This window comes from Panulirus ornatus, chromosome 17 (assembly GCF_036320965.1).
Source record: "Panulirus ornatus isolate Po-2019 chromosome 17, ASM3632096v1, whole genome shotgun sequence".
NCBI classification, from domain to species: domain Eukaryota; kingdom Metazoa; phylum Arthropoda; class Malacostraca; order Decapoda; family Palinuridae; genus Panulirus; species Panulirus ornatus.
In genome coordinates, this window is record NC_092240.1 from 4,523,456 (window position 1) to 4,537,588 (window position 14,133).

At 40.6% G+C, this 14,133-nt stretch overlaps 1 protein-coding gene across 1 annotated transcript in view; it reads left to right on the forward strand.

Moving 5' to 3' along the window:
* The window catches only part of l(2)k09022 (HEAT repeat containing 1 homolog l(2)k09022), a 341,532-nt gene that overhangs the window by 208,835 nt on the left and 118,564 nt on the right, over positions 1-14,133 (forward strand). Inside the window, exon 23 of the mRNA XM_071671810.1 lies at positions 10,040-10,222. Within this exon, the coding sequence (XP_071527911.1) occupies positions 10,040-10,222 (183 nt within the window). The remainder of the gene's footprint in view (positions 1-10,039; positions 10,223-14,133) is intronic.

Below are 14,133 nucleotides of genomic sequence, written 5' to 3' on the forward strand. Positions count from 1 at the left end.
TGGTTTCAGAAGTGGTAAAGGATGTGTGGATCAGAGGTTTGCTTTGAAGAATGTATGTGAGTAATACTTAGAAAAACAGATGGATTTGTATGTAGCATTTATGGAGATGCTTTGTGGAAGGTATTAAGAGTATATGGTGTGGGAGGTAAATTGCTTGAAGCAATGAAAAGGTTTTATCAAAGCTGCAAGGCAAGTGTACGAGTAGGAAAAGGTGATTGGTTCCCAGTGAATGTTGGTTTGCAGCTGGGGTGCGTGATGTCTCCATGGTTGTTTAATTTGTTTATGGAGGGGGTTGTTAGGGAGGTGAATGAAAGAGTTTTGGAGAGAGGGGCAAGTATGCAGTGTGTTGTGGATGAAAGGGCTTGGGAAGTGAGTCAGTTGTTCGCTGATGATACAGCTCTAGTGGCTAATTTGTGTGAGAAACTGCAAAAGCTGGTGACTGAGTTTGTTAAAGTGTGTGAAAAAAGAAAACTGAGAGTAAATGTGAATAAGAGCAAGGTTATTAGGTTCAGTAGGGTTGGGGGACGAGTTAATTGGGAGGTAAGTTTGAATGGAGAAAAACTGGTTGTTAGGTAGGTGAATGCAAGAGTTTTGGAGAGAGGGACAAGTATGCAGTGTGTTGTGGATGAGATGGCTTGGGAAGTTGTTGTTTGCTGATGATACAGCTCTTGTGGCTGATTCGGGTGACTGAGGTTGGTAAAGTGTGTGAAAGAAGAAAGCTGAGAGTAAATGTGACTAAGAGCAGGGTTATTAGGTTCAGTAGGGTTTGGGGACAAGTTAATTTGGAGGTAAGTTTGAATGGAGAAAAACTGGAGGAAGTGAAGTGTTTTAGATAATCTGGTAGTGGATTTAGCAGCGGATGGAACCATGGATGCGGAAGTGAGTCATGGTGGGGGAGGGGGCGAAGGTTCCGGGAGCATTGAAGAATGTGTGGAAGGCAAGAATGTTATCTGAGAGAGCAAAAATGGGTATGTTTGAAGGAATAGTGATTCCAACTATGTTATATAGTTGCGAGGCATGGGCTATAGATAGGGTTGTGTGGAGTGTGGATGTGTTGGAAATGAGATGTTTGAGGACAATATGTGGTGTGAGGTGGTTTGATCAAGTAGTTAATGAAAGGGTAAGAGGGATGTGTGGTAATAAAGAGTGTGGTTGAGAGAGAGCAGAAGCGGGTGTATTGAAATGGTTTGGTCACATGGAGAGAATGAGTGAGGAAAGACTGACAAAGAGGATATATGTGTCATAGGTGGAGGGAACGAGGAGACATGGGAGACCAGATTGGAGGTGTAAGGATGGAGTGAGAAAGATTTTGATTGATCGGGGCCTGAACATACAGGAGGGTGAAAGGCATGCAAGGAATAGAGTGAATTGGAACAATGTGGTATACCGGAGTCAACGTGCTGTCACTGGATTGAACACAGGGCATGTGAAGTGTCTTTGGTACACCATGGAAAGTTTTGTGGAGCCTGAATGTGGAAAGGGATCTGTGGTTTTGGTGCATTACACATGACAGTCAGAGACGAGTGTGAACAAATGTGGCCTCTGTTGTCTTTTCCTAGCGTCACCTCATGTGCTCACGGGAGGAGGGGGATGCCATTTCCTGTGTGGTGGGGTGGTGACGGGAATGGATGAAGGCAGCAAGTATGAATATGCACATGTGTATATATGTATAGATCTGTGTATGTATATGTATATTATTTATATTTTATTTTGCTTTGTCGCTGTCTTCCGCGTTTGTGAGGTAGCGCAAGGAAACAGACAAAAGAAATGGCCCAACCCACCCCCATACACAATGTATATACATACATGTCCACACACGCAAATGTACATACCTATACATCTCAGTGTACACATATATTTTCACACACAGACACATACATATATACCCATGCACACAATTCACACTGTCTGCCTTTATTCATTCCCATCGCCACCTTGCCACACACGGAATACCATCCCCCTCCCCCTTCATGTGTGCGAGGTAGCGCTAGGAAAAGACAACAAAGGCCCCATTCGTTCACATTCAGTCTCTAGCTGTCATGCAATAATGCCCGAAACCACAGCTCCCTTTCCACATCCAGGCCCCACACAACTTTCCATGGTTTACCCCAGACGCTTCACATGCCCTGATTCAATCCACTGACAACACGTCAACCCCGGTATACCACATCGATCCAATTCACTCTATTCCTTGCCCTCCTCTCACCCTCCTGCATGTTCAGGCCCCGATCACACAAAATCTTTTTCACTCCATCTTTCCACCTCCAATTTGGTCTCCCACTTCTCGTTCCCTCCACCTCCGACACATATATCCTCTTGGTCAATCTTTCCTCACTCATTCTCTCCATGTGCCCAAACCATTTCAAAACACCCTCTTCTGCTCTCTCAACCACGCTCTTTTTATTTCCACACATCTCTCTTACCCTTACATTACTTACTCGATCAAACCACCACACACCACACATTGTCCTCAAACATCTCATTTCCAGCTCATCCACCCTCCTGCGCACAACTCTATCCATAGCCCACGCCTTACAACCATAGTTAATAGAACCCATAGTTAAATAGATATTCTTTGGTGAAGTGAATTGTGTTGTGTACAGTAGATGACTTGGAACTTTTGCACCAGCAGGTTGGTAGGGGGTGATGTCCTTGATTGTAGGATATATTATTGAAATGATGGCAAAAGTAATAACAGATTGACAAGAGTATCTCCAAATAGTTAACTAATAAATGGCCACTTTGATTCTTGTTTTCCACTTGTAAAAGTCATATCCTCTGTGGACTGCAATTATTCTAAAGAATTGTGTACATATTTAGGGAATGAATGGGGATAGGTTAACGAAGAGGAAATCTTTGTCAAAGGTATGTAGTAGTTGGTAGGCAGCCATCGATTAGGGAGGTATATTACTGGGTTGAGAGACAAGTCAACTGGGAGGTAAGTTTGGATGGAGAAAAACTGGAGGAAGTGATGTGTTTTAGATATCTGGCAGTGGATTTAGCAGCTGATGGAACCATGGAAGCGGGTGTGAGCCATAGGGTGGGGGAGGGGGCGAAGGTTTTGGGAGTGTTGAAGAATTAGTGGAAGGCGAGAACATTATCTTGGAGAGCAAAAATGGGTATGTTTGAAGGAATAGTGGTTCCAACAATGTTATATGGTTGCAAGGCGTGGGCTGTAGATAGGGTTGTGTGGAGGAGAGTGGATGTTTGTAGGGTTGTGCGTAGGAGGGTGGATGTGTTGGAAATAAGGTGTTTGAGGACAGTACGTGGTATGAGGGGGTTTGATCGAGTAAGTAATGAAAGGGTAAGAGAGATGTGTGGTAATAAAAAGATTGTGGTTGAGAGAGTAGAAGAGGGTGTATTGAAATGGCTTGGTCACATAGAAAGAATGAGTGAGGAAAGATTGACAAAGAGGATATATGTGTCAGAGGTGGAGGGAACGAGGAGAAGCAGGAAACCAATTTGGAGGTGGAAGGATGGAGTGCAAAAGATTTTGAGTGATCAGGGCCTGAACATACAGGAGGGTGAAAGGCTTGCAAGGAATAGAGTGAATTGGAGCGATGTGGTATACCGGGATGGACGTGCTGTCAATGGACTGAACGAGGGCATGTGAAGTGTCTGGGGTAAACCATGGAAAGTTGTGTAGGGCCTTTATGTGGAAAGGGAGCTGTGGTTTCAGTGCATTGCACATGACAGCTAGAGACCGAGTGTGAACGAATGTGGCTACCTCGCACGCACGCAGGGGGGGGGGTACCATTTCATGTGTGGCGGGGTGGCAGTGGGAATGGATGAAGGCAACATGTAAGAATATGTGCATATGTATATATATGTATATGTCTGTGTATGTATATGTATGTATGCATTGAAATGTATAGGTATGTATATGTGCGTGTGTGGGTGTTTGTGTATATACATGTGTATGTGGGTGGGTTGGGCCATTCTTTCGTCTGTTTCCTTGCGCTACCTCGCATAATCAGGAGACAGCGACAAAGTATGATAAATATGAAAAATAAACAGATGTAAGGGGAGTTGAGGAGGAATGGGATGTATTTTGGGAAGCAGTGATGGCTTGAGCAAAAGATGCTTGTGGCATGAGAAAGATGGGAGGTGGGCAGATTAGAAATGGTAATAAGTGGTTGGATGAAGAAGTAAGACTGTTAGTGAAAGAGAAGAGAGAGGCTTTGGGACAATTTTGCAGGGAAGTAGTGTGAATGACTGGGAGATGTATAAAAGAAAGAGGCAGGAGTTCAAGAGAAAGGTGCAAGAGGTGAAAAAGAGGGCAAATTAGAGTTGGGGTGAGAGTATCATTAAATTTTGGGGATTGGAGAAAGAATATTTCCCATGTATTCCCTGTGTGTTGTAGAAAGCGACTAAAAGGGGAGGGAGCTGGGGGTTGGAAATCCTCCCCTCCCATTTTTAATTTTCTATAAGAAGGAACAGAGAAGGGGGCCAAGTTAGGATATTCTCTTTAAGGCTCAGTCCTCTGTTCTTAATGCTACCTCGCTAATGTGGGAAATGGTGAATATGTATGAAAATAAGATGTTTTTGAAGTAGGTAAATAAAGTGCATAAGACAAGAGAACAAATGGGAACATCGGTGAAGGGGCTAATGGGGAGGTAATAACAAGTAGTGGTGAAGTGAAAAGGAGATGGAGTGAGTATTTTGAAGGTTTGTTGAATGTGTTTGATAGTAGAGTGGCAGATATAGGGTGTTTTGGTCGAGGTGGTGTGCAAAGTGAGAGGGTCAGGGAGAATGGTTTGGTAAACAGAGAAGAAGTAGTGAAAGCTTTGCGGAAGATGAAAGCTGGCAAGGCAGCAGGTTTGGATGGTACTGCAGTGGAATTTATTAAAAAAAGTGGGTGACTGTGTTGTTGACTGCTTGGTAAGGATATTCATTGTATTTATGGCTCATTGTGAAGTGCCTGAGGATTGGCAGAATGCATGCATAATGCAATTGTACAAAAGGGAAGGGGATAAAGGTGAGTGATCAAATTTCATAGGTATAAGTTTGTTGAGTATTCCTGGGAAATTATATGGGAGGGTATTGATTGAGAGGGTGAAGGCATGTACATAGCATCAGATTGGGGAAGAACAGTGTGGTTTCAGAAGTGGTAAAGGATGTGTGGATCAGAGGTTTGCTTTGAAGAATGTATGTGAGTAATACTTAGAAAAACAGATGGATTTGTATGTAGCATTTATGGAGATGCTTTGTGGAAGGTATTAAGAGTATATGGTGTGGGAGGTAAATTGCTTGAAGCAATGAAAAGTTTTTATCAAGGCTGCAAGGCATGTGTATGAGTGATTGGTTCCCACTGAATGTTAGTTTGCAGCTGGGGTGCGTGATGTCTCCATGGTTGTTTAATTTGTTTATGGATGGGGTTGTTAGGGAGGTGAATGCAAGAGTTTTGGAGAGAGGTGCAAGAATGCAGTGTGTTGTGGATGAGAGGGTTTGGGAAGTGATTCAGTTGTTGTTCGCTGATGATACAGCGCTGGTGGCTGATTTGGGTCAGAAACTGGAGAAGCTGGTGACTGAGTTTGGTAAAGTGTGTGAAAGAAGAAAGCTAAGAGTAAATGTGAATAAGAACAAGGTTATTAGGTTCAATAGGGTTGAGGTACAAGTTTATTGGGAGGTAAGTTTGAATGGAGAAAAACTGGAGGAAGTGAAGTGTTTTAGATACGTGGGAGTGGATTTAGCAGCAGATGGAACCATGGAAGCAGAAGTGAGTCACAGGGTGGGGGAGGGGTTGAAGGTTCTGGGAGTGTTGAAAAATGTGTGGAAGGGGAGAACATTATCTTGGAGAGCAAAAGTGGGCATGTTTGAAGGAATAGTATTTCCAACAATGTTATATGGTTGCAAGGCATGGGCTATAGATAGGGTTGTTCAGAGGAGGGTGGATGTGCTGAAAATGAAATGTTTGAGGACAATATATGGTATGAGATGGTTTGATCAAGAAAGTAATTTAAGGGTAAGAGAGATGTGTGGTAGTAAAGAGTGTGGTTGAGAGAGCAGAAGAGGGTGTATTGAAATGGTTTGGACACATGGAGAGAGTGAGCGAGGAAAGATTGACAAAGAGGATATATATCGGTGGAGAGAACAAGGAGAAGTGGGAGACCAAATTGGAGGTAGAAGGATGGAGTGAAAAAGATTATGAGCAATCGGGGCCTGAACATACAGGAGGGTGAAAGGCATGCAAGGAACAGTTTGAATTGAAACGATGTGGTATACCAGGGTCGACATGCTGTCAGTGGATTGAAGCAGGGCATGTGAAGTGTCTGGGGTAAACCACAGAAAGTTTTGTGTGGCCTGGATGCGGAAAGGGAGCTGTGATTTCGGTACATTTCACATGACAGCTAGAGACTGATTGTGAATGAATATGGCCTTTGTTGTCTTTTTCTAGTGCTGCCTTGAGCTCGTGTGCATGCATGGGTATGTGTGTGTGTTTGTGCTGTTTCTCATGTGTGGTGGGGTGGCGACAGGAATGGATGAAGGCAGCAAGTATGAATATGGACATGTGTATATTTCTATAGGTCTGTGTATATATATATATGTATATGTTGAAATGCATAGGTATGTATATGTTCATGTGTGGGTGTTTATGTATATACATGTGTATGTGGGTGGGTTGGGCCATTCTTTCATCTGTTTCCTTGCGCTACCTTGCTAACGTGAGAGACAGCGACTAAGTATAATGAAATATGATTAAAAATAAACAGACATTGGTGGATTTCTGTAAATGCTGAATTTAGATTATGTTGCTGATCCTGTGGATCAAAAAGTCAAGAAATGGTAAGTTATTACATATATTTTCTGATTCTTTAGTAGATTTGATGAAAAATTTGATGTTAACAGAAACAACACATTTCCCATCCCCACGTATATGTTGACTGCACTGTAGGAGAGAAGTCTAGTAATATAAGAGTGTGTATGAGAGAGAATTAAAATGGATGTGCAAATGGAGAGAATGAGTGAATGGGTTTGCTGAAATGTTATGCATATATAGAGAGAATGAGTGAGAGGAGGTTGCCAAAGAGGATATATGTGTCAGAAGTGAAGGGATAAGGAAGGGGAAGAACAAACTGGAGACAGATGGGTGGAGTGAAACACATTTTCAGTGCCCAGGCTTGAACATGCATGAGGATGAAAAGTGTGCATGGGACAGGGTATACTGGAGCTGTGTGGTATACAGAGGGTGATATGCAGTCAGTGGACTGAACTAGGGCAAATGAAGACACAGGAGTAACCTACAGATATGTGGGCCAGATTGTGGTTAGAGTGCTGTGGTTTTGCTCATGAGAGCTAGAGAATTAAAATGAACAAAGAAGGCTTTTATTTGTCTATTACTGGTGCTGCCTCAATAATGCAGAAAATGACAAACTGGTGTAAAAAACTATTTTTATGCATATATGCTGGTAGCCTTAAGGAAAATGAAACACAAAGATCCATGCACCTTTGTGATAATCCCACACGAATCTGCTGTACGCTTCTGTGAAGGAAGAAAAGGAAGAATTTCAGGAGAAACTTAATGATAGAGGTTCCCAATTAGCCACTGCTAAACAAAAAAGTGTATGTGCACTGAACCTTACTTTGGGACTGCAGAACATTTGTATGGGGCTTTAGCAGCACTCAGGAAGACAGCCATAGTGGCTGGGACCATAGGTCATGAAGTGTGGTGATGTATATTCATCTGAGTAGGGTGGATACAGGGTAGTTAAGGAGTTTTTGTATGGTGTTTTCAGTGTGGGAATTCCCTCTTAGGCATAGGGGCTTCTATGATGTGTTGAATTGATGTTTGTAGTGCTAGAGAGATGAAGTCCAGAATACATATATATAAAAAAGATGGTTTTGTAGGAAGTGCAGTTGCAGATGGTTGTATGTCTGGTGGAGTGGAGTTCAGGATTGAGTTGTGATGTTTATTTAACATTTTGTATGGATCATTTCAGTGTGAATGTGTTCTGTCACGGTGATCTTTTCTAGGGATAGGAGATTTGTGAATGCAGGTAGCTGAAGTGTGAGGTTGTGTGAAGTTTTCTGTTTCTGCGTAAAGGCTGGTGGGTGTTTATGAAATGGCTTGGATGGGAAGGAATTAGTGAAGTTTTTTGAAAGTGGGTGCTAAGCATGTTGAGGGGGATTGTATGGCATGTATTATTGTTTCACTGTGAAGGTGTTGAATATGTGTCATTTGTAATGAGCTGGTGACTTTTCTGAATGCTCTGATTTGTGTGGTTTGTAGTTTCGCTCTGTTTGCTCCAGAGAGAGAGTGGTCTGGCAGGTAAGGCATAGTGTCGAGTGGGGACAGTAAAGTCATTTTTTTCCTGTCTGAAACTGGTGCTAATGAGTGTTCTGAGGGCATTTAGTGCGTTGTTGAACTGTGTGTTGGTGTTAATATTGTGAGGAGTAAATTTCATGCATGTTGTAAATGATACAATTTATGGTTGGAGTTTTCTTGAGTGGGAGTGGTTGATGATTTAGGGTAATATGAGGACGCAGTTTAGATTATTGCCTGTGAGGGTTTAAAGTGATGATGTATTTCTGTGAGAATGTGGACATTCTCTATTAGCAAGTCACTGTTCTGATTTTTTGATGTAATGCTGCATGTTTATTGTTATTTATGTAGTGGTGGGATGCAGTGGTGTACCTTTAAGGTCATCTGCACATGAGAAGATATCACACTGTCTTTTTCTGGGATCGGAGGGAGGTCATGTAGGGAAAGATTGAAGAGGGTTAGAGAAAGAATAGCTTCTTAGAGGATATCTGCAGTTGGGCTAAGTGGCCTGTGAAGTTTGCCAACCATTTTTGTCATTGTTATAGGGGATAGTATCACATAACTTATGTCAGATGATATTGAATGCTTAGTCAGTGTTTATTGCCCCAGTGCTCTGTGGGATAGGTTATGGTTGGTTGAAGCCTTTCGGAATATACTGCATAGGCTTTGTATATAGTGTATTCATAGAGTGTATGGAACTGAAGCTGTACTGTGTAGATGAGAGAGGGATTCTGTGTTATATTTTGTTGTGAATTTGTTTTTCATTTTGTCTGGATATTGATAATAACAGTGCTTTGGGGTGGTAGTAGAAAGGGGCATTAGGGTCTTTGGAGAGTCTCAAAATGGGCACTGTTTGGCAAGCTTCAAAGATTTTGTTGTATAGTCAGGAGGGGTTGAGGATGATTATGAGTACTTATATTAGTAATGAGTTGCATTGTTTTATGTGAAAGTTTGATATTGTTTTCAGGTCCTGGTGTAGAGGAGTTTTTCTGGATTTTGAATGAGTTTTGAGTGTCAGTAAGAGTGAAGGATGGGACAGCAGTCTTGTAAGGTTAGTTTTTTAGATATTTCATGATTATCCTATTTAGCTATGTGGTAGGTTAGTAGCTGATTTTTGTGTAATTTTTCATGGTAGTGGAGATGGAATGTTGGTGCATTGGGTTAGCAGTACCTCATGTGTAGGATCAAATATAGCATGAGATATATGAATTTTCTTTAGCGTATTTAGGGGCTATTGGTTGTGTGATGTATCTTGATAAGATAAGAATGCTAGTCTGATTGTTTTTCAGTTAATAGATAAAGTCTGGTTTTGTTCTGATGTGTGTGCTGATGGTGAGTGGTTTTGTGTAAATATGTTCCTTTGCTTTGCTAGATTTGCAGCTTGTTCAAATGGGAGATGATAGTGCCTTGGAATGGGAAAATATCTATGGTGAAGATTGTCAGTCTGCTTTTCTGTATTTATATTTCATGTGTGAGTTGATGGCATAGGTCAAGAGTAAACAGAATGAGAAATTGGTTAGAGAAAAGATTATGTAGTGTGTACATGATTAATGATGTAAACAATACACTGTGTGTGTATGTATAATGCTCTGAATATGTGTATACTGAACAATTTAGAAATTAGTATGAGTATTTAAAGCATCATTTTTTGTCTAGAGCTTTTACTTAGAGATACATTCATATCAGGATGGTTCTTTTAGGTAAGTGAAATTTTGTTGAGTGAACTTTCCACATGAGAACAATTCAGACTTATGTTAAGCCAAATTTCTCTTTCAGCTGATTCCCATGTTATGAGAGGAAGTGTGAGTGACACAACAAGTTCCAAAGAAGAGGAAAGACGAGGCCTCCCTCATGACATACAATTTGCTCTCACTCTCAGCAGCCAGTTTTCTGTGGTGGCACAGATGCATGCATGTTGCCAACTGATGGAGTATATCACCAGCATGCCAGAGGAAATAGGTAACACATTAACATCCATAGAAGATTTAATTCCTGTTTCTTGATTTTCGATGTATAAATGATACAGAAGTTTGGATTTTAGATATACGAATGATTCACCCAATTGATAAAGTAAACCCCATTTACTTGATGGTATATTTGAACTGCCCTCTGCCAGTGACCTGTCAAGGTTGAGGCACAAAAGGCTAAGAAGCAGCAAAAAAAAAAAAAAAAAAAAAAAAAAAAAAAAAAAAAAAAAAAAAAAAAAAAAAAAAAAAAAAAAAAAAAAAAAAAAAAAAAAAAAAAAAAAAAAAAAAAAAAAAAAAAAAAAAAAAAAAAAAAAAAAAAAAAAAAAAAAAAAAAAAAAAAAAAAAAAAAAAAAAAAAAAAAAAAAAAAAAAAAAATTTTCACCATTCAAACTCACACCAATTGACATGTACCCTCAACCCTTACTGTACCTAATAACCTTGCTCTTATTCAATTTACTCTTAACTTTCTCTTAGCCACTCTTACCAAACTCCGTCACAGCTTCTGCAGTTTCGTCGACTATGAATCCGCCACCAAGCGATGTATCATCAGTCGAACAACAACTGACTTGCACTTCCCAAGCCTCTCATCCCAACAGACTTCATTATTGCCCCTTTCCAAACTCTTGCAATTTACCTCCTAACACCCCATCCTAAACTAATATTAAACAACCATTGGAAAATCACAACCCCTGCCGCAAACCTACATTCACTGAGAACCAATCACTTTCCTCTCTTCCTACACGTACACATGCCTTACATCCTCGATAAAAACTTTTCACTGCTTCTAACAACTTGCCTCCCACACCATATATTCTTAACACCTTCCACAGAGCATCTCTATCAACTCTATCATATGCCTTCTCCAGATCCATAAATGCTACATACAAATCCATTTGCTTTTCTAAGTATTTCTCACATACATTCTTCAAAGCAAACACCTGATCCACACATCCTCTACCACTTCTGAAACCACACTGCTCTTCCCCAATCTGATGCTCTGTACATGCCTTCACCCTCTCAATCAATACCCTCCCATATAATTTACCAGGAATACTCAACAAACTTATACCTCTGTAATTTGAGCACTCACTCTTTTCCCCTTTGCCTTTGTACAATGGCACTATGCACGCATTCCGCCAATCCTCAGGCACCTCACCATGAGTCATACATACATTAAATAACCTTACCAACCAGTCAACAATACAGTCACCCCCTTTTTTAATAAATTCCACTGCAATACCATCCAAACCTGCTGCCTTGCCGGCTTTCATCTTCCGCAAAGCTTTTACTACCTCTTCTCTGTTTACCAAATCATTTTCCCTAACCCTCTCACTTTGCACACCACCTCGACCCAAACACCCTATATCTGCCACTCTGTCATCAAACACATTCAACAAACCTTCAAAATACTCATTCCATCTCCTTCTCACCTCACCACTACTTGTTATCACCTCCCCATTTACGCCCTTCACTGAAGTTCCCATTTGCTCCCTTGTCTTACGCACCCTATTTACCTCCTTCCAGAACATCTTTTTATTCTCCCTAAAATTTACTGATAGTCTCTCACCCCAACTCTCATTTGCCCTTTTTTTTTCACCTCTTGCACCTTTCTCTTGACCTCCTGTCTCTTTCTTTTATACTTCTCCCACTCAATTGCATTTTTTCCCTGCAAAAATCGTCCAAATGCCTCTCTCTTCTCTTTCACTACTAAATATGCTAAGGAGTAAAAGAGATGAGCAGTTGAGATGATAGCGCTGAATGTAAATGAGATGACTGATGAGAGTAAACGAGGGAGCTTGTAGAGATGGTATATTTGAACTGCCCTCTGCCAGTGACCTGTCAGGGGTGAGGCACAAAAGGCTAAGAAGCAGCACTTAAGTCTACCAAATATGCTAAGGAGTAAAAGAGATGAGCAGTTGAGATGATAGCGCTGAATGTAAATGAGATGACTGATGAGAGTAAACGAGGGAGCTTGTAGAGAAATTTAAAAGTTATACCATGGATGTGCTGGGGATTGGGGATACCCATATTCTTGGGCTAAGTGTATGGAATGAAAATGGAAATGATAAATGGTTATGGGAGGGTATGGATGGAGGAGTAGTGTGGATGGGAATGAAGGAAATTTATCAAGGAAGAGGGAGAGAGGGATGTGTAATTCTGCTATCACCAAGAGTGTGGGAGGGTGTTACAGAGCATGGATAGAATTGGCTCAAGAATTGTGCAGGTGAAAGGAAAGATTGGAATTATGAGGTATGCATGGGTATGTGTATATTTGCCTGTGAATATGAAGACCATTTGAGGTAAGGATGAAATGAAGCATTTTTGGAGAAATTTGAATGTCTCTAAGCGGTTTTGAGAATGAGAGAAAGATAGTTGTAATGGGTGATATGAATGTAAAAGTGGAATGTGGTGAACCTAGCAAGATAGTTAGTAAATGGGGAGTGCCTGGCATAAATGAGAATGGAACTTGTCTTGTAGATGTTTCTGCTGAGAGGGATTCATTCCTTGCAAACACCTTTATTCAGCACAATATGATCCACAGGTATACATGGGTGAGAAATGATGGAAGAGAAGATCAAAAGGCTTTGTCTAAATGTTTAGCAGTGGATGAAGGATGGAGAAATGCCTTGCTAGATGCTAGAGCTGTAAGGGGATTCTGACCATTTTGCAGTTCTTGTGGGGATGCAGAACAAGGGGAAGTGGAGGTATGGTGTAAGGAAGAGTGCAGCGGTAAAGTGTTGTTAAACGAGAAGATGAATCAGAAAAAATGAAGGGGGGGGGGGGGAGTATGAAAGGAAGGTGACTGAAAGTTTAGATGGAAGTGCAGGGAATGTAGGATGCAGTCATGTGTGAATGATGTGTTTAAGATTAAGTAGGAAAATACTATTAAAAGTTGTAGAATTGTCCCTTGAATACCAGATTGTGAGATATATGAATAAAAAGGGCAATGCGTAGTGGACAGAATAGATTGGAAATGCTGTAGAAGAGAAGAAAAAGCTTATAATGGATTACTAATAAGGAATATCTAGGTGGAAGTTCAGCATAGGGAGGACAGAAGAATATAGAATGTGTAAGTGGAATGTGAAGAAGTTGATAGAGGAAAGCAAAGAAAAAGTTGATGATGTTGGAAGTTGAGTGAAAAGTTTTAGGAAAATAAGAAATTGTACTGGAAGGAGGTGAAAAAGGAGAGAAGTGGATGTAAGAATGGAAATGTTAATGAAAAATAGTCCTTATACTGAGATTTTCAAGGAAATCTTTACCCTTACAATAATAGCAAAAAGTGTAGGTAATTGTTCAGGGTATTTTCTAGCCCAAATTATCTTTTGTTTTAAAATTAATATATCACATAATGAAATGCTTCTATATTTGAAATAACAACAGAAAGTATCTCATCATGCTTCCTGATTCTGACAGATACACTCTAAATATCAAGCCAAAAATCATAAAAGTGTCTGAAACAGTATGTATCTATTTATTTATTATACTTTGTCGCTGTCTACCGTGTTAGCGAGGTAGCGCAAGGAAACAGATGAAAGAATGGCCCAACCCACTCATATACACATGTATATACATACACGTCTAGACAGGCACATATACATATATATACACACACAGACATATTCCTATGAGTGCATGCGGAAGATGAAACACGATAAGTTCCCAAGTGCACTTTCGTGTAATAATCACATCATCAGGGAAGACACAAGAGAGAAATATGTCAGTTGATATACATCGAAGAGACGAAGCTAGGACGCCATGGCGTCCTAGCTTCAGCTCTTCAATGTTTATCAACTGACTTATATTTCTCTCTTGTGTCTTCCCTGATGATGTGATTATTACACGAAAGTGCACTTAGGAACTTATCGTGTTTCATTTTTCCCATCGACTCATAGGAATATCTTG